This window comes from Pristiophorus japonicus, chromosome 2 (genome assembly GCF_044704955.1).
Source record: "Pristiophorus japonicus isolate sPriJap1 chromosome 2, sPriJap1.hap1, whole genome shotgun sequence".
Lineage (NCBI taxonomy): Eukaryota > Metazoa > Chordata > Chondrichthyes > Pristiophoridae > Pristiophorus > Pristiophorus japonicus.
Genome location: NC_091978.1, coordinates 223,605,850 through 223,626,270, shown reverse-complemented (window position 1 = coordinate 223,626,270; position 20,421 = coordinate 223,605,850). Strand labels below are relative to the sequence as shown.

The 20,421-nt window shown below is 46.9% G+C and overlaps 1 protein-coding gene across 1 annotated transcript in view; it reads left to right on the top strand.

Moving 5' to 3' along the window:
* The window catches only part of LOC139244148 (stearoyl-CoA desaturase 5-like), a 132,223-nt gene extending 119,416 nt beyond the window's left edge, over nucleotides 1-12,807 (top strand). The window contains exon 5 of the mRNA XM_070871003.1: nucleotides 8,813-12,807. Within this exon, the coding sequence (XP_070727104.1) occupies nucleotides 8,813-9,003 (191 nt within the window). The 3' untranslated portion in view covers nucleotides 9,004-12,807. The remainder of the gene's footprint in view (nucleotides 1-8,812) is intronic.
* Nucleotides 12,808-20,421: the final 7,614 nt, after the last annotated feature.

Below are 20,421 nucleotides of genomic sequence, written 5' to 3'. Positions count from 1 at the left end.
AGAAGGAACTGAAGGATATCCTTATTAGTGGGAAATTGTGTTAGGGAAATTGATGGGATTGAAGGCTGACAGATCCCCGGGGCCTGATAGACTGCGTCCCAGAATACTTAAGGAATTGGCCCTAGAAATGTGGATGCATTGGTGATCATTTTCCAATAGTTTATCGACTCTGGATCAGTTTCTATGGACTGGAGGGTAGCTAAAGTAACATCACTTTTTAAAAAAGGAGGGAGAGAGAAAACGGGTAATTATAGACCGGTTAGCCTGACATCAGTAGTGGGGAAAATGTTGGAATCAATCATTAAAGATGAAACAGCAGCGCATTTGGAAAGCAGTGACAGGATCGGTCCAAGTCAGCATGGATTTATGAAAGGGAAATCATGCTTGACAAATCTTCTAGAATTTTTTGAGGATGTAACTGGCAGAGTGGACAAGGGAGAACCAGTGGATGTGGTGTATTTGGACTTTCAAAAGGCTTTTGACAAGGTCCCGCACAAGAGATTGGTGTGCAAAATCAAAGCGCATGGTATTGGGGGTAATGTACTGACGTGGATAGAGAACTGGTTGGACAGGAAGCAGAGAGTCGGGATAAATGGGTCCTTTTCAAAATGGCAGGCAGTGACTAGTGGAGTGCCGCAGGGCTCAGTGATGGGACCCCAGCTCTTTACAATATACATTAACGATTTAGATGAAGGAATTTAGTGTAATATCTTCAAGTTTGCAGATGACACTAAACTGGGTGGCGGTGTAAGCTGTGGGGAGGATGCTAAGAGGCTGCAGGGTGACTTGGACAGGTTAGATGAGTGGGCAAATGCATGGCAGATGAAGTATAATGTGGATAAATGTGAGGTTATCCATTATGGGGGCAAAAACACGAAGGCAGAATATTATCTGAATGGCGGCAGATTAAGAAAAGGGGAGGTGCAGCGAGACCTGGGTATCATGGTTCTTCAGTCATTGAAGGTTGGCATGCAGGTACAGCACGCGGTGAAGAAGGCAAATTGTATGCTGGCCTTCATAGCTAGGGGATTTGAGTATCGGAGCAGGGAGGTCTTACTTGAGTTGTACAGGGCCTTCGTGAGGCCTCACCTGGAATATTGTGTTCAGTTTTGGTCTCCTAATCTGAGGAAAGACGTTCTTGCTATTGAGGGAGTGCAGCGAAGTTTCACCAAACTAATTCCAGGGATGGCTGGACTGTCATATGTGGAGAGACTGGATCAACTGGGCCTTTATTCACCGGAGTTTAGAAGGATGAGAGGGGATCTCATAGAAACTTATAAGATTCTGACGGGACTGGACAGGTTAGATGCGGGAAGAATGTTGCCGATGTTGGGGAAGTCCAGAACCAGGGGACATGGTCTTAAGATAAGAGGTATACCACTTATGACTGAGATGAGGAGAAACTTCTTCACTCAGAGAGTTGTTAACCTGTGGAATTCCCTGCCGCATAGAGTTGTTGATGCCAGTTCATTGGATATATTCAAGAGGGGGTTAGATATGGCCCTTACGGTTAAGGGGATCAAGGGGTATGGAGAGAAAGCAGGAAAGGGGTACTGAGGGAATGATCAGCCATGATCTTATTGAATGGCGGTGGAGGCTCGAAGGGCTGAATGGCCTACTCCCGCACCTAGTTTCTCTGTTTCTATGAAGGCATTGAACACTTCGAGTCTCTTTGCCGGGAGCAAGCGGAAACCATGTGCATACTATTGTGTTCCTAACACAAATGAGGCTGCACACAGGGAGGTTAAAGTAACAGTGACCTCAGTCTTTAATAAGACACTCCAGAGTGAGGAACAGGTCTTGGGGGCCGGCTTTTATAGTGCTCCCAAGGGATGCTGGGATCCCTTTGGACTTCAAGGGATGAGCTCCCTGGTGGCGGAACATGGGAGTGCATGCTTTACAGATGCACAACATCACTCCCTCCCAAAGTCAAAGTGAAAACTATTTACAAGGTGAGGCGGTCGAGAGCCTTTCTTTCCCTGGTGGACCGCCTCGGTACAAATGTCTGTTCTGGTGTGTTGGCTGTGCCCTCGCTGGGCTGGCATGTTGTTGGCCCTGCAGGGCTGCTAGGTGAGCCTGGCATTGCTGGGCTGTTGGGCATGATGGGTTCGATTTCCTGGTCCGGCGTGGTGTCGTTGATCCTTTGGGTGTGTGTTGTGGGCTCGATAAAGGTGGTGTCTGCTGTGGGTTGTTCAGGGCAGTCTGTGAACCGCAGCCTCGTTTGGTCCAGGTGCTTTCTGCAAATTTGTCCATTGTCTAATTTGACTACAAGCACCCTCTTCCCTTCTTTAGCTATCACCGTGCCCGCGATCCACTTGGGACCATGTCCATAGTTTAGCACATACACAGGGTCATTCAGATCAATTTCCCGTGACACAGTGGCGTGACCATCGTTTACATTTTGTTGCTGCCGCCTGCTCTCTATCTGATCATGCAGGTTGGGGTGAACCAGCGAGAGTTTTAAGTAGCTCAGCCGGGGGCACCCCTGTGAGCGAGTGGGGTCTCGTGCGGTAGCTGAGCAGTACTCGGGACAGGCGGGTTTGGAGTGAGCCTTCTGTGACTCGTTTACGGCTCTGTTTGATTGTTTGTACTGCCCGCTCTGCCTGCCCATCGGAGGCTGGTTTGAACGAGGCTGAAGTGACATGTTTGATCCCTTTGCGGGTCATGAATTCTTTAAATTTGGCACTGGTGAAACATGGCCCGTTGTCACTGACCAGTATGTCAGGCAGGCCGTGGGTGGCAAACATGGCCCTCAGGCTTTCAATGGTGGCGGTGGCGGTGCTTCCCGACATTATTTCACATTCAATCCACCACCAGGAACTGAGAAATGGGCCCACATAGTCGACATGGATCCTCGACTATGGTCTGGAGGGCCAGGACCACAAACTTAGTGGTGCCTCTCTGGGCACGTTGCTCAACTGAGCACATACGCTGCATTGCCATACACAGGACTTTAAGTCAGAGTCGATACCGGGCCACCACACGTGGGATCTGGCTATCGCTTTCATCATTACTATACTCGGGTGTGTGCTGTGGAGATCCGAGAGGAACGTCTCCCTGCCCTTTTTTGGTAGCACTACGCGGTTACTCCACAACAGGCAGTCTGCCTGAATGGACAGCTCGTCCTTTCGCCGCTGGAATAGCTTGATTTTCTCTTACATTTCAATGGGGATGCTGGCCCAGCTCCCGTGCAGTACACAGTTTTTTTACTAGGGACAGCAGAGGATCTTGGCTGGTTCAAGTCCTAATCTGGCAGGCCGTGACAGGTGATTTATCATTTTCAAACACTTCCATGACCATCAACAAGTTTGCGGGCTGCGCCACCGTCAACAAGTTTGCAGGCTGCACCATTTCCATCCCCGTGGTGGGCAATGGTAGACGACTGAGAGCATCCGCACAGTTCTCAGTGCCTGGCCTGTGGCGGATGGTATAGTTATAAGCTGATAGCGCGAGTCCCCACCTTTGTATGCGGGCTGAGGCATTAGTATTATCCCCTTGTTTTCAGCGAACAGGGATGTGAGGGGCTTGTGATCGGTTTCCAGCTCAAATTTGAGGCCAAACAGGTACTGATGCATTTTCTTTACCCCGAACACAGACGTTAATGCCTCTTTCTCAATCATGCTGTAGGCCCTCTCGGCCTTAGACAGGCTCCTGGAAGCGACAGGTTGCAACTTCCCCGCAACGTTGGCTTGTTGTAATACACACCTGACTCCGTACGACGACGCATCACATGCTAGCACAAGTCTTTTACACGGGTTATACAATACAAGCAGCTTGATGGAGCGTAAAATGTTTCAGGCTTTCTCAAAAGCAATTAATTGGTTTTTTTCTCCATACCCAGTTCTCACCTTTACGCAATAACACACGTAGGAGCTCTAAAAGGGTGCTTAACTCCGCTAGGAAGTTACCAAAATAGTTGAGTCCCAGGAACGACCGCAGCTCCATGACATTCTGTGGCCTGGGCACATTCCTGATAGCCTCTGTCTTGGTGTCTGTGGCCGAATGCCGTCCGCCGTGATCTTTCTCCCCAAAAACTCCCCTTCTGTTGCCATGAAGACGCATTTCAATCTCTTCAGCCGCAGCCCTATGCGATCCAGTTGCTGGAGGACCTCCTCCAGGTTTTGTAGGTGCTCGGCGGTGGCCCGACCCGTGACCAATATGTCGTCCTGAAAGACCACCGGGTGTGGTACCAACTTGAGTAGGTTCTCCGTTCGCTGCAGCCGACCGAATTCCAAATGGGCATCTGTTGTAGATGAACAGTCCCTTGTGCGTGTTGATGCAGGTGAGGCCCTTCGAAGACTCCTCCAGCTCCTGCGTCATGTAGGCCGAAGTCAGGTCAAGCTTGGTGAACGTCTTGCCTCCTGCCAGCGTCGCAAATAGGTCGTCTGCCTTAGGTAGCGGGTATTGGTCCTGTAACAAGAAACGATTAATAGTTACTTTATAATCGCTGCAAATCCTGACCGTGCTATCACTTTTGAGTACTGGAACAACCGGGCTAGCCCACTCACTGAATTCCACTGGGGAGATGATGCCCTCGCATTGCAGCCTGTCCAGCTCAATTTCCACTCTCTCCCTCATCATGTGAGATACCGCTCGCGCCTTGTGGTGAATGGGTTGTGTCTCTGGGACCAAGTGGATCCGCACTTTCGCCCTGGAAAAGTTTCCAATGCCTGGCTCAAAAAGGGAAGGAAATTTGTTAAGAACCTGGGTACATAAGGCCTCATCGAAATGTGATAGCGCTCGGATGTCATCCCAGTTCCAGCGGATTTTGCCCAGCCAGCTCCTTCCAAGCAGTGTGGGTCCATCGCCCGGGACAATCCAGAGTGGCAGTTCGTGCACCGTGCCCTTGTAGGTGACCTTGGCCATGGCGCTGCCCAGGACAGTGATAAGCTCTTTGGTGTACGTTCTCAGTTTCGTGTGGATGGGGCTCAGGGCTGGTCTGAATGCCTTGTTGCACCACAGTCTCTCAAACATCTTTTTACTCATGATGGATTGGCTAGCGCCAGTGTCCAGTTCCATGGCTACTGGTAAGCTATTCAATTTTACAATTAGCATTATAGGTGGACATTTCATCGAAAATGTGTGCACCCCACGTATTTCAACATCTGCCTCCTCTCTCTGAGGCTTGAAATTGCTTTGATCCACCATGGACCGATCTTCCTCTGCCACGGTGGTGGTTAGCAGGTTTTGCAGAGCTTGCAGCTCATTTTCAAGCTCGTTGGAGGTGCCCCATTGTTCCACAGCTCTTGCAAACATACCATTTGAAGCGGCATGAATAGACTGAATGGAAGCCCCCACAATGCCAACAAGGTGTGAATTGCCTTGCATTCATCCTTTGTTGGGGACTCTTTGAGTCATCTGGATCACCTGAGGCCTGCTGGCAGTTGCAGACTCGTGGGTTCTGCCCTGTATATTTCTGCTCACAAATACAGTTCCAGTTAATTTATGAACATTGCTAGCATTTGTATGCTGAGAGATTTGTTTGGTTTTATCACTGGTGGACATAAACGCCTGTGCTATCGCAATGGCCTTACTGAGGGTCGGTGTCTCTACATTCAAAAGTTTTCGTAGGATGGTCCCGTGGCCAATGCCCAGTACAAAAAAGTCTCTGAGCATTTGCTCCAAGTAGCCACCAAACTCACATTGTCCTGCAAGTCACCTTAGCTCAGCGACGTAGCTCGCCACTTCCTGACCTTCAGATCGCTGGCACGTGTAGAACCGATACCTCGCCATCAGCACGCTCTCCCTCGGGTTAAGATGCTCCCGAACCAGTGTACACAGCTCCTCATACGACTTATCTGTGGGTTTCACCAGAGCCAGAAGATTCTTCATGAGGCTGTAGGTCGGTGCCCCGCAGACTGTAAGGAGGACCGCTCTCCTTTTTGCAGCGTTTCCTTCTCCGACCAGCTCGTTGGCTACAAAGTACTGGTCTAGCCATTCGACATAGGCTTCCCTGTCATCACCCTCCAAGAACTTCTCCAGGATGCCCACAGTTTGCTGCATCTTTGCGTTGGATTCGTATTCTCGTCGCCAGTTACTGTGTTCCTAACACAGATGAGGCTGTATACAGGGAGGTTAAAGTAACAGTGATCTCAGTCTTCAATAAGACACTCCAGAGTGAGGAACAGGTCTTTGGGGCCGGCTTATATACAGTGCTCCCAAGGGATGCTGGATCCCTTGGGACTTCAGGGGATGAGCTCCCTGGTGGCGGAACATGGGAGTACATGCTTTACAGATACACAACACATACAGCGGAAGGAACGCATGACAACCCAAGCACTTCAACAACTGGCACTTCAACCAACGTTTAAACCACTCTCTGTCCAACCTGCGACAGAGACTGTCGCTCCCACATTGGACTTATCAGTCACCTGAGAATTCATTTTTAATGTGGAAGCAAGTCATCCTCTTCTTCAAGGGACTGCCTATGAATGATGAATTAATGAAACAAAATTAGGGCTCATGGAATTGAGGGTAATATACTAACTTGGATTGAAGATTGGTTAACAGACAGAAAACAAAGAGTAGGAAAAAATGGCCATTTTCAGGTTGGCAGGCTGTAACCAGTGGGGTACCGCAAGGATCAGTGCTTGGGTCTCAGCTATTCACAATCTATATTAATGATTTGGATGAGGGGACCAAATGTAATATATCCAAGTTTGCTGATGGTACAAAGCTAGGTGGGAATGTAAGTTGTGAGGAGAATGAAAAGAGGCTTCAAGGAGATATAGACAGGCTAAGTGAGTGGACAAGAAGATGGCAAATGGAATATAATGTGGAGAAATGTGAAGTTATCCACTTTGGTAGGAAAAATAGAAAAGCAGAGTATTTTTTAAATCGTGAGAGATTGGAAAATGTTGGTGTTCAGAGCGATCTTAGTGACTTACATAGAAACACAGAAACATAGAAACATAGAAAATAGGTGCAGGAGTAGGCCATTCGGCCCTTCTAGCCTGCACCGCCATTCAATGAGTTCATGGCTGAACATGCAACTTTAGTACCCCATTCCTGCTTTCTCACCATACCCCTTGATCCCCCTAGTAGTAAGGACTTCATCTAACTCCTTTTTGAATATATTTAGTGAATTGGCCTCAACAACTTTCTGTGGTAGAGAATTCCACAGGTTCACCACTCTCTGGGTGAAGAAATTCCTCCTCATCTCGGTCCTAAATGGCTTACCCCTTATCCTTAGACTGTGTCCCCTGGTTCTGGACTTCCCCAACATCGGGAACATTCTTCCTGCATCTAACCTGTCTAACCCCGTCAGAATTTTAAACGTTTCTATGAGGTCCCCTCTCATTCTTCTGAACTCCAGTGAATACAAGCCCAGTTGATCCAGTCTTTCTTGATAGGTCAGTCCCGCTATCCCGGGAATCAGTCTGGTGAAACTTCGCTGCACTCCCTCAATAGCAAGAATGTCCTTCCTCAGGTTAGGAGACCAAAACTGTACACAATACTCCAGGTGTGGCCTCACCAAGGCCCTGTACAACTGTAGCAACACCACCCTGCCCCTGTACTCAAATCCCCTCGCTATGAAGGCCAACATGCCATTTGCTTTCTTAACCGCCTGCTGTACCTGCATGCCAACCTTCAATGACTGATGTACCATGACACCCAGGTCTCTTTGCACCTCCCCTTTTCCTAATCTGTCACCATTCAGATAATAGTCTGTCTCTCTGTTTTTACCACCAAAGTGGATAACCTCACATTTATCCACATTATACTTCATCTGCCATGCATTTGCCCACTCACCTAACCTATCCAAGTCACTCTGCAGCCTCATAGCATCCTCCTCGCAGCTCACACTGCCACCCAACTTAATGTCATCTGCAAATTTGGAGATACTACATTTAATCCCCTCGTTTGTACATGAATCACTGAAAGTTAACATGCAGGTACAGTAAGCAATTAAGGACGCAAATGGTATGTTGGTCTTTATTACAAGAGGATCTGAGTATAAGAGTAAAGACATCTTATGCAATTATATAGGGCCCTGGTGAGACCACACCTGGAGTATTGTGTACAGTTTTGGTCTCCTTACCTAAGGAAGGATATACTTGCCATAGAGGGAGTGCAACAAAGATTCACAGGCTGATTCCTGTGATGGGGGGGATTGTCCCATGAGGAGAGATTGAGTAAACTATGCCTATATTCTCTAGAGTTTAGAAGAATGATCTCATTGAAACATAAAATTCTTTCAGGGCTTGACAGGCTAAATGCAGGGAGGATGTTTCCCCTATCTGGGGAGTCTAGAACCAGGGATCACAGTCTCAGAATAAGGGGTCGGCCATTTAGGACTGAGAGAAGGAGAAACTTCTTCACTCAGAGTGTTGTGAATCTTTAGAATTCTCTACCCCAGAGGACTGTGGAAACTCAGTCGTTGAGTATATGCAAGACAGAGATCGATAGATTTTTGGATATTAAGGGAATGAAGGGATATGGGGATAGTGCAGGCGTGGAGTTGAGATAGTAGATCAGCCATGATCTCATTGAATGACGGAGCAGGCTTGAGCGGGCAAATGGCCTACTCCTGCTCCTATATCCTATGTTCTTATACATTTTAAAGAGATTTAACAAAAAAAAAAAGAGCATTAATAATTGCAGAAATTGAAACTCTGTTGAACTCTGATAAAGACCTAAAGAAAATACACTGATATCTGCTGGAAAGAGGAGATGGGATCAGGGGGAATAATATAGCCTGATAGACAGTGATACCCAAGTCAGCTACCATGCCGGTCCTTGTGACAACCCCAAATGCAGTTACAGTGAATATTTTGAATGAATAATAAACTTGCTGCATTTTTTTTTACAGGGGAAGGATTCCACAACTATCATCACACATTTCCGTTCGACTACTCAACAAGCGAGTTTGGCCTCCGGCTGAACCCAACGACATGCTTTATTGATTTCATGTGTTGGCTTGGCCTGGCAAGTGACCGAAAGCGAGCCGCTAAGCAGATGATTGAAGCGCGCAAATTGAGGACTGGGGACAGGAGTACTTAAAAGGAACACGAAGAAAGTCTCAAAATTCCATATGAAGATTTCACATTTAAATTTGCTGTTATTTTAACTTGGAAATATAGTCATTGCATTTCAAGCTTGTGACAACGACAATGCATCTAGCTTTATTGCAGTTTCATTATTTTCCGCTTAACTCTTTCCAGTCCATGCAGGTCAAAGACATCCTTGAGCGCGTTGACTATATTTTACAAACAGGCCTACTTAGTCTGTCAGTAGTGGTCTGATGTAATAAGTGACAGCAATTGTCCCATACTGTCCTGCAATGTCTAAAGGGGACACTGTATATCAATCAAGTTTGCATTGATCTCAGGAGACTTTAGATTTAGTTAAGTAGTCAATATAATGGATTAATGAAACAGGCTTGTGAAATGATTCCCACTCTCAAAAGCTGAAGTAGTAGTCTTGTAACAAAATTAATTCAGTGTCGTGGGCTTGAAAGGGTTAAACTACATGATTTTGTTTTAATATTAATGCCAGTGATGTTGATATTTCATATATTTTCAGTTTATTCAAACCCATGTCAACTTTGTAATGGAACGTATTTACTGAGGGGAAAGTGAAGGGTCTTGAAACTTTGATATCTGTGTAAATGGTTATCAAGAATCTTTGTCTAATTTGAAACAAAAATGTTTTAATAATTCTGGTGTGGTGATGGAATGGAAAATTGCTGTGCTTCTTAGATGTCTGGTGTGACAAAGGAGAATTGTTAGAGGGAAAAAAAGGAATCTTTTTTTGTAAGGTTCATTTGATGTGGCACATATTGTGTTTAGGGAAGGTACTGATAGCTAGTAATCTTTTTTGAGACCAAATCATGTAATATAAATATGATTTACATTTCATGTTTATATTGGCAATGTAAACCTCGTGTTTGATGAGGGATTAGGTTTTCAATACAGAAGTGGGCCTCATGCATGTATGGACATATGAATCAGGGTCAGCAGAAGACTACTTTTCTCATTGGCAAGGAGTAATTTCAGGATACAAACTGCAGGATATGTGAGAAATATTGAAAAAAACTTTAGTTTAATTAGGAAATATTCTAATAAGAACCTAATCTTAAAGTCTTCTAATCTTTGGCTGCTCTATACCTTGCTTATTAAAATGATTTTTTTTATTTACTTGGGTATGGTGGGGAGTAATTATGTATTAGACATGTAAAAATTGAAAATCAAAATTGTTACATAATTCTTGAGGGGCATCAGCAGTTTGGCTGTGCTGGATATTAATTCCAAAAAAACACTGAAAACTATAGGGAGGCAATATGCCCACATACATCAAAACACTTGTGTCACTGTTGACTGAGCTCGGGGCAGTCTTTCATTCGTGGAAATGATTAACACAACTCAGCTTGTGCCTCTACTGTTAAAACTCTTGAAAAAAAATTGTTGCTGTTTTACCAATGAGATATGAGATGGCTGCTATTCATACTGTGTGAAAGTGGGCAATGGAGAGAGGGAGGAGGAGATGCAAGGGATACAGGCATGTGAAAATGTGCAATAAGTCATGCAATAACACTTTATGATGTCACAGCAACTCAGTCACCATCCGTCATTATCTTTTGATGATCTTACAAAAGCATTGAGATATTTAATTGAGTATAAAAATAAAAACTGTTAAACGAGTTTACATCCTTTTCCAGTGATGGAAACAGTGCACCATATCAAAATAGCAAGATTAAAGTTCATTCTAATAGAAGACCTTATATAACCCATTTGGACTTGTATTGTGACAGTATTGCTTGGGGACAATCAGGTCTTCCTTGTTCATGGGTAAATGGTGTATCCACTGTTCTTTATTGTGTGCTTTATTAAGGATAAAACAGGAAATTATACAGAATATTTTCTATTGATATCGCAATAAACCAAAGTCTTGCAATTACTTAGGAATTTGGCCACAGTTCAATAAATTAAAAATAAGTTTACAATACTGATATGAGTAGAGAAAAAGTCTATCAACTGAAATTTAACGAACACTTAGGAAATGAAAGAAATGTTTAAAAGATTAAAATTAGCATGAGTCAAGTACATATAATTGTAATGTTTAACCGGTAATATTGCATGATGACAGATTAATCAAAAGGTGACCTATGTGGGTCAGCACCAGTAACCTTCACATGACTAAATTGCCTGCCTGCCATGTAGAGAGCAAATGCCTTCCCATGGAAATATTGGGAGAGTGCTTGCTAGGCCATTCTTATACAAACCCTAGTGGCTAATACAAGAACAGCACACAGACAGAAGTAGCCAGTTTCCTGCTTTCCCTTTCAGCTACAGTTGGTGCCTGATCTTGGAACCTAGTAAAGGGGAAAGGGGGTAGAAAATAATTTGAATAGAGGTTGCTTCCCCCAGTGGCTCAGTCAGTTTATCCAGGGAGTAGATGAACCATACCAGAAGGGTCCCAGGTTGAATTCCAATCTATACTGAGTTAGGTGATCGCAACCAAAGTGAGTGTGGTAAGAGGGCTCCAATTGACCTCAGCGCCTCTGCATAAGGAAGGAGCAAATCAGCCCAGGATTCCTGCTCCCAATTGCAAAAAAGTGGTCATCCGGTGAAGATAGGATTGGCCTCCACTGTGATGCTCCATGGCCAAATAGCCCACAGTATTCACTAACATAGAAACATAGAAATTTACAGCGCAGAGGAGGCCATTTCGGCCCATTGTGTCTGCGCTGGCCGTCAAAGAGCCACATGGCCTTCGGTCAGCAGCCCTAAAGGTTACATATAAACCTATGAACAATGGCGGAAAGGTAAAGAGCACCAGCTCAACCAATCCATCCCACCACAACTGCGAAACCCCTTACACTGAAACATTCTACACTCCACCCCAACCGGAGCCATGTGATCTCCTGGGAGAGGCAAAAACCAGATAAAAACCCAGGCCATTTGGAGGGGAAAAATTCTGGGAAAATTCCTCTCTGACCCATCCAGGCGATCGAAAGGTTAACACATGAATATATGTTTCCAACAGCAAATTATGTGTAAACTATTCAAATGCCTTGTCAGTCAGCCATTTCTGTCCACCTTCAGCTATGGGACACCAACATTTCCTTTATTTAAAGTCTGACATGTTTATTGTCTCATTGAATACTAATATCAACTTCTTTTGTCTGTTCACCACCTATGGTCACCCTCAGCACATCGTACATTTTTGGATTGACAGTATTTTCCAATATATTTTGTTAATATCCTGAGTTCTTGAAGCACCACATGTATTTTTCTCTGCTGGTTTTGCAATGAGTGTGGTTGAGCACTTAATTCCCAACAGAAAGTTCTTAGAGCTGCATGCTATTAAACTCACTTAGCTTAGTTGAGTGAGTTTGGCGAGAACACTAAAAATTGGCATGATACCTGCTGTCATCTTTCTGGTAGTATAGCGATCCTGGCACATGACTAGGCCAACCTGCTGTCTTGGTGGGTGTTAGTAAGCGTGATGACCAGCAATGGCAGTCATGGAGTTAGTATATCTCAGTACCTGCTTTTGTCTTGATAGTAGGAAGTATATATGGTGAAGAGTTTATTCCAGCTGGAGGTGATGTACATAGTTGACAAATAACACCAATTTCAGAGTACTCTATATCCTAGACCATTCCTCCCATCTGGAGATAGTAGATGTGATAATGAGTTGTGGAAAGGAGGATTTTTTTTAATGCCAGTTTTCTTTCATGTGTATTTCTGCAAAACTAACTTTGTTGCAAACTAATGCTGAATTGTACTGTACAATCTGAGAAATGTAGATACTATAAAATATTCTTCATTTGCAGTAGTTACTAAATGAACTGTGAACATGTTTGAATTTTGTGGTGTTGGTTTTATTTTGCTTATAATTGAGGGTACTGTCCTCATGAGTAATGTGCCACATGCATTTGGAAAAGAGTCCCATACAACCTCATTCCGTGGACCTGTACCCAACCCTAGTTTACAGCAGCTAGTAGATAATTAAAAGTGTATCGTCTATAAATAATTGTGCTTTGCATAATTATATAAGGAGAGCAATCTATTTAACCTTGATGAGTGCTCCAAATGTTAGATCTCCGCTCTAAGCCCACACTTGCCAGGGATCCTTGGAGCATTAATATTTCCAATATATTTCCCACTAAACACCATTTGCCAAAATAACGGAGAGCAGGCAAAGATTATTGCAAACAATTGTGCACCCTGAGCAGGGTGTGGAGTTACTCTAGATGCACCGCTGTACTCATGGAATATATATGCACTAATAGAATTAAAAAGCAATTTAGCAAATAATTCCATGCCAGTGTCAGGTTTGATTTATCTAGTTAGGTTAAGTTAGTGTTTCTACATCAGTAGTTAAGTATTATCTCGTCTGATTCCTAGAAGGGGGGGGGGAAGTCCACAAATTTACCAAGTACCCACAGACGCATTAACCTTTTTAGATTTTCTGTAAAACGAAGCCAAGCCCGTGTAAAATAGAGAACCAGCTTGAAAATGATTCCCAGCTAATGATTACAGGATTTTGCTGAATTGTCTACTAGCCTCTTCCTTCTCCACCGCCCCGCACCCCCCCCCCCCCCCCCCCCTCAATGTACCTGTAGTGTTGGGAGTGCCGCTGTACCTGCATCACCTGAGCTGAATCCTGTGTTTCAATGGTGAAATAACCCTGTCCAAGCTCCGAGTAAAATCAGAAGTAGCCGCCGCGTCTGACTGCACAGAATACCAGGTCCTGTATTTGCATATTTATTCATCACCATAATCACTAGGTTCACAAAGCTCATGGAAGACACTAGTGCACTTTTACGGCAACCTATTTTTTTTAAGAGATTTGGAATTTGGCCCGTGAAAATAGAAATGAAATGTAATAGGGAAAAAGGCCAGAAAAAACCTGTCTATCCTGTTGACCCATTTATTGAAGCAAATATTGTTTGCATATTGGAGTTTAATGCTCCCTCATTAACTTAAATGTAGAGTTTGAAACAGTTCAAAATAAATGCTGTTAAGTTTGCCTTGTCGCCGACATTTGTGTTACTTGTAATTGTGTCAACTTACTTTGTGAGCATTGTAATAGAGGTTCGCTTTACTCACATTCCCTCCTCGAGTCCTGGAAGCGCTGCATGTTGCTGGAGTTTGGCTCCACGGACACAACTACTCTCCTGTACCTCGGGCAAGCAGCTATTCTTCATGCCTGAACCTGAACAATGTATACTAACATTGAGGTTATATAAGCGTGGAGGACATCAAAGCCGAGTTGAGATATCCACACGTGTGTACTATCCAGCAGAGAACTCTGCACATTGATCATTGGTGAAAATCCAGATTGATTTTTTTCACACTGCCTAGTCCAGATTGCTCAGGTCAAATGTTGTAACCCTTCTGCTGCCCCAGCTGCAAGAGCCAACTCTGTGATCTATTTACAATGCTTACCTAATGAGCGATGGAGGCAGCAGCCGTTCTACTTGTTACAAGACGTAGAAATAACAGTTCAAGTGGAAAAGAAACATTTTTTTTAAATAAATGTTATGCTCGGCATTGCCTTCCTCTTGTTACTCTGCATTACCATGCTGTGACACTGGATATTACCATGCTCTGACACTGGGCATTACCATCATCATCATCATCGAGGAAGACTTGCTTCCATTCTTAACATGAGTTCTTAGATGGCTGTACAGTCCAATACGAGAACCACAGCCTCTGTCACAGGTGGGACAAATAGTCATTGAGGGAAAGGGTGGGTGGGACTGGTTTGCCGCACGCTCTTTCTGCTGCCTGCGCTTGATTTCTGCATGCTCTCGGCGACTCACAGAGCTCAGCGCCCTCCCAGATGCACTTCCACTTAGGGCGGTCTTTGGCCAGGGATTCCCAGGTGTCAGTAGGGATGTCGCACTTTATCAGGGAGGCTTTGAGGGTGTCCTTGTAACGTTTCCGCTGCCCACCTTTGGCTCGTTTGCCGTGAAAGAGTTCCGAGTAGAGCGCTTGCTTTGAGAGTCTCGTGTCTGTCATGCGAACGATGTGGCCTGCCCAGCGGAGCTGATCAAGTGTGGTCAGTGCTTCAACACTGGGGATGTTGGCCTGGAAGAGGGCGCTAACATTGGTATGTCTGCCCTCCCAGGGGATTTGTAGATTCTTGCGGAGACATCGTTTGTGGTATTTCTCCAGCGACTTGAGGTATCTGCTGTACATGGTCCATGTTTCTGAGCCATACAGGTGGGCGGGTATTACTACAGCCCTGTAGACCATGAGCTTGGTGATAGTTTTGAGGGCCTGGTCTTCAAACACTCTTTTCCTCAGGCGGCTGAAGGCTGTACTGGCGCACTGGAGGCGGTGTTGGATCTCGTCATCAATGCCTGCTCTTGTTGATAGGAGGTTCCTGTGCTAAGGGAATTGGTCCACACTGTCCAGGGCCGGGCCGTGGATCTTGATGACTGGGGACAGTGCTGTGCGGAGAAGACAGGCTGGTTGATACGGAGTGTCAGAGCATGGTAATACTTCATGTCACAGCATGGTAATACCCAATGTCATGGCATTATGCTGTGACACTGGGTATTACCATGCTGTGACATGCAATATTACCATGCTCTGACACAGTAACACCATGCTTTGACACTGGGTATTATCATGCTCTGACAGTCAGTATTACCATACTCTGACACTGGGTATTACCATGCTCTGATGCTGAGTATTACCATGCTCTGACACTGGGTATTATCATGCTCTGACACTGGGTGTTACCATGCTTTGACACTGGGTATTACCATGCTCTGACACTGGGTATTACCATGCTCTGACACTGGGTATTGCCATGCTCTGACGCTGGCCTTCAGTGCAGCCTTCGGCCTCCTGAGGAAAAGAGTGTTTGAAGACCAGGCTCTCAAAACTGCCACCAAGCTGATGGTCTACAGGGCTGTAGTAATACCCGCCCTCCTATATGGCTCAGTGACATGGACCATGGACAGTGGACACCTCAAGTCGCTGGAAAAATACCAACAACGATGCTTCCGCAAGATCCTGCAAATCCCCTGGGAGAACAGACACACCAATATTAGCGTTCTCATCCAGGTAAACATCCCCAGCGTTGAAGCACTGACCACACTTGATCTGGGCCGCTGGGCAGGCCACATCGTTCGCATGCCGGACACGAGTCTCCCAAAGCAAGCGCTCTACTTGGAACTCCTACATAGCAAATGAGCCAAAGGTGGGCAGAGGAAACGTCACAGGGACACCCTCAAAGCCTCTCTGAAAAAGTGCAACATCCCCACTGACACCTGGGAATCCCTGGCCAAAGCCCGCCCTAAGTAGATGAAGTGCATCCGGGAGGGCACTGAGCACCACGAGTCTCATCGCTAAGAGCATGCAGAAATCAAGCACAGGCAGCAGAAAGAGTGTGCGGCAAACCAGTCCTACCCACACTTGCCCTCTATCCCACCTGTGATAGGGACTGTGGCTCTCATATTGGACTATTCAGCCACCTAAGGAATCAGTTTAAGAGTGGAAGCAAGTCTTCCTCGATTCCGGGGGACTGCCTATGATGATGATGCTGTGACACTGGGTATTACCATGCTGTGACACTGGTTATTACCATGCTGCGACACTGGGTATTACCATGCTGCGACACTGGGTATTACCATGCTGTGACACTGGGTATTACCATGCTGCGACACTGGGTATTACCATGCTGTGACACTGGGTATTACCATACTGTGACACTGGGTATTACCATGCTGCGACACTGGGTATTACCATGCTGTGACACTGAGTATTACCATGCTGTGACACTGGGTATTACCATGCTGCGACACTGGGTATTACCATGCTGTGACACTGGGTATTACCATGCTGTGACACTGGGTATTACCATGCTGTGACACTGGTTATTACCATGTTGTGACACTGGGTATTACCATGCTGCAACACTGGGTATTACCATGCTGCGACACTGGGTATTACCATGCTGTGACACTGAGTATTACCATGCTGTGACACTGAGTATTACCATGCTGTGACACTGGGTATTACCATGCTGCGACACTGGGTATTACCATGCTGTGACACTGAGTATTACCATGCTGCGACACTGGGTATTACCATGCTGCGACACTGGGTATTACCATGCTGTGACACTGGGTATTACCATGCTGTGACACTGAGTATTACCATGCTGCGACACTGGGTATTACCATGCTGCGACACTGAGTATTACCATGCTGTGACACTGAGTATTACCATGCTGTGACACTGGGTATTACCATGCTGTGACACTGGGTATTACCATGCTGTGACACTGGGTATTACCATGCTGCGACACTGAGTATTACCATGCTGTGACACTGAGTATTACCATGCTGTGACATGCAGTATTACCATGCTGTGACACTGGGTATTACCATGCTGTGACACTGGGTATTACCATGCTGTGACACTGGGTATTACCATGCTGCGACACTGGGTATTACCATGCTGTGACACTGAGTATTACCATGCTGTGACACTGAGTATTACCATGCTGTGACATGCAGTATTACCATGCTGTGACACTGGGTATTACCATGCTGTGACACTGGGTATTACCATGCTGTGACACTGGGTATTACCATGCTGTGACACTGAGTATTACCATGCTGTGACACTGAGTATTACCATGCTGTGACACTGAGTATTACCATGCTGCGACACTGGGTATTACCATGCTGCGACACTGAGTATTACCATGCTGTGACACTGGGTATTACCATGCTGCGACACTGAGTATTACCATGCTGTGACACTGAGTATTACCATGCTGTGACATGCAGTATTACCATGCTGTGACACTGGGTATTACCATGCTGTGACACTGGGTATTACCATGCTGTGACACTGGGTATTACCATGCTGCAACACTGGGTATTACCATGCTGTGACACTGAGTATTACCATGCTGTGACACTGAGTATTACCATGCTGTGACACTGAGTATTACCATGCTGTGACATGCAGTATTACCATGCTGTGACACTGGGTATTACCATGCTGTGACACTGGGTATTACCATGCTGTGACACTGGGTATTACCATGCTGTGACATGCAGTATTACCATGCTGTGACATGCAGTATTACCATGCTGTGACACTGGGTATTACCATGCTGTGACACTGGGTATTACCATGCTGTGACACTGGGTATTACCATGCTGTGACATGCAGTATTACCATGCTGTGACATGCAGTATTACCATGCTGTGACACTGGGTATTACCATGCTGTGACACTGGGTATTACCATACTGTGACATCCCTTTAAGATGGCTGCCGGGGTGGCAGCTCCCAGGGGAGCTCCCCTGACAAAACTAATCTAACCTTGCACTTTTCGCTCTCATCTTCCTCCCCTCCCACTGTCTAAACTCTCTGTAGCCTTAATAGACCCTAATAGGGGGTACATTTTCTTAAACTTTACCTTAAACCCTAATCCTACAATCCTCATAAATTTAGGCCAACCTCGGGCGCGAGCCTTCCCTCCTAAACTTCACACCACTCTTCGACGACGATGACAACCGGACTACCAGCGATGGCCGAGCCTCTGGCAGCAGCGACCTGGAACTGGATTTCTTCCCTCCTTCTCCGGCGACCTCCTCCTTCGACGTCGACTCAGCTGCCACACCTGATCCCCGATCCTTGACGACGCCCTGTGAACCAGGTGAGCCCCCGACCAGGCGATCGGACCCCCTCCAGCGATGATCGGGCCTGTCCAGCGGCAATCGGACCCCTCCAATGGCGATTGTCGCCTTCAGCGGCAATAGGACCCCCTTCAGCGGCGATCGGGCCCCTCCAGCGGCGATCGGACCCCCTTCAGCGGCGATCGGGCCCCTCCAGCGGCGATCGGACCCCCTTCAGCGGCGATCGGGCCCCTCCAGCGGCAATAGGACCCCCTTCAGCGGTGATTGGGCCCCTCCAGCGGCGATCGGACCCCCTTCAGCGGTGATCGGGCCCCTCCAGCGGCAATAGGACCCCCTTCAGCGGCGATCGGGCCCCTCCAGCGGCAATAGGACCCCCTTCAGCGGCGATCGGGCCCCTCCAGCAGCGATTGGACCCCCTTCAGCGGTGATCGGACCCCCTCCAAAGGCGATTGGGCCCCTCCAGCGGCGATCGGACCCCCTTCAGCGGTGATCGGGCCCCTCCAGCGGCAATAGGACCCCCTTCAGCGGCGATCGGGCCCCTCCAGCGGCAATAGGACCCCCTTCAGCGGCGATCGGGCCCCTCCAGCAGCGATCGGACCCCCTTCAGCGGTGATCGGACCCCCTCCAAAGGCGATCGGGCCCCTCCAACGGCGATTGGGCCCCCTCCAATGGCGATCAGTCCTCCACCTCTCCAACGACCATAGGGCCATTCCCAACAACAACCGGGCCCCCACCAGCGGCGATCAGGCCTCTTCCAGCAACGACGGCTGGGGCTATCCTCCTCGGAGACAATTGGGCCTCCTTCTCTTCAGCGATGATGGCTGGACTCTCCTCCTCCTTGAACTCACCTCCTCAACGGTGATCAGGCCTCCTCCCTCTCAACGACTGATATGTATGCTTATCACTGTAATAAATCACACATGGCCCATGCTGGAGCTGATCACCTTGTGACCTTTAGGTTTAATGTAAACTCCAAAAGTGAACACTGCAGGCGGAGCCTGCTTTATATAGGGAGGCAGCACGAGGTGCAGTAATGTGTGCCTCCCGGGCTTTCCCCATCTGTTGGCTATTACCTGTAATTACATGGTACAATGCATGGTACAGAGTATGGCTGCAAATACATCAGAACACTTCCCCCCAAGTCTTAGATGCGGTTTACAGGTCGAGCCTGACCGGGGGTCTGCGCTCACTGGTTGAGCGTCTGAGTTGGACGCTGGATGTGGGCGGCCTGGCCGGAGTGTCGCTGCCTTGCGGTGATGCGGCCTTGATCGGACTGTCCGGTGCAACGGGTTCTGTCTCTTGGTGAACCGCCGGTTCTGTTGCTTGTGGTTGGAAGTCGATGTCACTGTAGTCATCCAGCGGTTCTGGATCATCGGTGAACCTCAATTTGGTTTGATCGATGTGCTTCTTGCAGGTTTGGCCATTAGTGAGTCTTACCACGAATACCCTACTCCCCGCTTTAGCTACAACAGTGCCTGCGAGCCACTTAGGGTCCGTACCAAAGTTCAGCATGAAAACAGGGTCATCGACGTTGCTACAACGTGTTACAGAGTTGCAGTCATGATATGTACATTGCTTAAGACGCCGGTTTTCGACAATCTCAATTAAAACTGGGTGCACGAGGGACAACCTTGTTTTGAGGGTCCTCTTTATGAGGAGTTCGGTGGGCGGAACCCCTGTGAGTGAGTGGGGCCTTGTCCGATATGCAAACAGCATGCGAGGCAGACGGGTCTGCAAGGGGCCTTCCGTCACTCGCTGCATGCCCTGCTTTATGATCTGTACTGCCCGTTCAGCTTG